This window comes from Aegilops tauschii, chromosome 3 (assembly GCF_002575655.3).
Source record: "Aegilops tauschii subsp. strangulata cultivar AL8/78 chromosome 3, Aet v6.0, whole genome shotgun sequence".
NCBI classification, from domain to species: domain Eukaryota; kingdom Viridiplantae; phylum Streptophyta; class Magnoliopsida; order Poales; family Poaceae; genus Aegilops; species Aegilops tauschii.
The window spans coordinates 505,485,901-505,488,714 of NC_053037.3; the positions used below are offsets into that span (position 1 = coordinate 505,485,901).

The window sequence follows — 2,814 nt, forward strand, 5'->3', positions numbered from 1 at the left end:
AGCCCCCTGCTTGATCGAATCGCTGGCGTTGTTGAGTCTAGAAAAAAATGTTTTGAGTCTTAGGATTATATATATCGGAGAGTAGGATTCTTTTTACTCCTCAGTCCCTTCGTCGCTCTAGTGAGGCCCCCTGACGTAGAAGTTTTGACTCTCCTCTCCTCAAATTTCACTAAAAAAATTTAGGATCACGCGGGTATCTTGGAATCGTTCCGATGGTTTTGTGACAAGAACATTGTTCTTGGTGCCTCCTAATATTTAGGGGTTGTGGCAGTGTCCTGGGGAGTTGAGCTCCGAGGTGTTGTCATCACAATTTTATCGTTGCAGTTCTGGAATACCTGAGTTTCACCGACATCAAAAATCTCTTTTATGCAGTTGTTGGTGAGATCACCTCGACGCCACCCAGTACTGGGGCGGGAGTTCGGGAGTATTGCCATAACTCGTATAACGGATGCTTTTCGAAGGTTGAGGTAAATGATTTCCGAAGGTTTCTTGGTTATGTGTTGAAGGATGGATACAGCTGGATCTAGGTATTGTTAGTCTGGGTGAGATATATTGTGTCCCCTATATCCCCAACACCTGATTGCATAACCAGAAAGTTTCGGGAGTTTATAAGTGGGAATTCAAGTAGCTCCTAGGATATCTTTCCGACAGATGCATGATATGAGATTGGGGTTCGACGTCTAGTGGTCCGCCTATCCACGGTTGGTTTTACAGTGGTCTCGTAGTGTCTTAAAGAGTCCTTGGCCATTAGGGTATGACATGGAAGCAGGTTGCTCAATGGGAGTATTGATGTGGCCATTGTGCCAAGCTTGGTTGATCAGGATCTGTAGCGATTCAGCAGTAATAACAAATAAAAGAGGGGAGAGAGGGTCCCCTTGTCTTACTCCACATTTATAATTGATTTTCTTCCCAGGTACACCATTTAAAATTACAGAAGCAGAAGCAGTTTGTAGGATGTTATTGATCCATCTAATCCATTTGTCTCCAAATCCCAGGTGCTTGAGCATGAAAAGAATGGCCCCATAGTTGATTTTGTCGAAAGCTTTCTCAAAGCCTACTTTGAAAATGACAATTTCTTTCTTAGACTTGTGGCACATATGGATGTACTCAAAAGACCATGCAAGACAATCCTGAATATTCCTGGTTTTGATGAAGCCATATTGATTCTTGCTTATCACAGGAATGATGCATTTTTGGACTTTGTTTGCAAGAAGCTTAGTAAGTATTTTGATAGGCATACTTACCAAGGAGATGAGCCTGAAATCATTGGGAGTTTCAGGGTTTTCTTTCTTAGGGATCAGGGTAATATAAGCAGTATTAATTGGAGCAAGATCCACACTCTCTGATTGGAAATCCTGAAGAAATTTATAGATGCTCTCTTTAATGATATGCCAGCATTTCTTCATGAAAATGCCATTAAAACCATCAGGTCAAGGGGATTTGTCATTAGGCATAGAACTAATGATATCATCCACTTCTTTCATACAGAAAGGTTGTTCCAACTCCTCTTGATTAATTGATCTGGAAAGGTGATCAATGTTGAAGTTCATCTGGGATGTGCCAGCAGTGCCAATCCTGCTTTTGAATGAGTTCCACAAAATAGCTGCTTTCTGCTCATGATCATTAACAATCAGCTTATCAGAATTGATTAGGAAAGTAATATAATTACTTCTGAAAACATGTGTGGCTATAGCATGGAAAAATTTGGTGTTTTCATCACCCAGCTGAGCCCATCTAATATTGGCTCTGATTCTCCAATATTTCCTTTTGGCCTCAAGAAGTTTATTAGTGTGCCTGATGAATAACTTCCTGAAGTTCTTCTCATGTTGAAAGAGATCTCTTTGATCTTCAATACCATCAAGGAGCTTAACATAGAAGCAGCAGTTTTCAATGGTTTTATTGAGCTGTGAAAATTGCTTGCTCCAAATTTTCAGTCCTTTTCTAATGGATTTAAACCTAGCCACCAAGTTCTTTGCTGAGTCAGCATGGAAAGTGCAGCTATTCCAATAATTAGAGATAGTGTCAATAAAACCTTCAAAGTCCAACCAAAATTCCTCAAACCTGAATATGTGGCACTTGGGGATCATGTTGTCAATCTGAATATTTATGGGGACATGATCAGAGGAGAGTTTGGCCATGGGGGTTGCAAGAGTATTTGGGAACTTGCTGGTCCAATCAGCACTTGTGAAAATCCAATCAAGCTTTTCCAATAGAGGAGTATCCTGCATATTACTCCAGGTGAACTGCCTGCCTTTCAGTGGGATCTCAACTAGATCAAGATTGATAATGATGTTGTTGAAGTGCATCATATCATTGTGGTCACCTCCTCCTCTATTCCTGTTCTCAGGCCCTCTGATATAATTAAAATCTCCAACAATGAGCAACAACTGCATAGGTTGGATATTAACATTGAGAAGCCAGTTAGAAAATTCAGTTTTGCCTTCCATAGAGTTTGGCCCATAAACATTAGTTATGAAGTAAACAGTATTATCCAGTTTTGATGTGAGCTCCACAGTAATCTGAAAATAATCTTTGGATATTTCTCTGCCATTGAAAAGATTACCATTCCAGATGGTAATCAGTCCACCTGAATTACCAGCAGAGGGCATGAAGCTGTATTGGTTGAACCTTTTAGGACAGAAATTCCTAATATATGCCAGGTCAAATTGTTCTCTCTTAGTTTCTTGGAAAGTCATAACACAACATGAGCTTTCATCAATTTTCAGCCTGATATCATCCCATCTATCATTTGAATTAATCCCTCTAACATTCCAATTGAGAATATTCCAACTTCTATTCATTATACATGTGTAA

At 39.8% G+C, this 2,814-nt stretch overlaps 1 protein-coding gene across 1 annotated transcript; it reads right to left on the minus strand.

The window, feature by feature from the left end:
* Window positions 1–1,430: 1,430 nt before the first annotated feature.
* On the minus strand, window positions 1,431–2,609 carry LOC141043055 (uncharacterized). Its single transcript, XM_073511973.1, has one exon. It carries the CDS (start codon window positions 2,607–2,609, stop codon window positions 1,431–1,433), a length of 1,179 nt encoding a protein of 392 aa, XP_073368074.1.
* Between the last annotated feature and the right edge of the window lie 205 nt (window positions 2,610–2,814).

Excerpts from the sequence above, each read along its gene's own strand:
- LOC141043055 (XM_073511973.1), bottom strand. The coding sequence starts at position 2,609 with ATGCCCTCTGCTGGTAATTCAGGTGGACTGATTACCATCTGGAATGGT.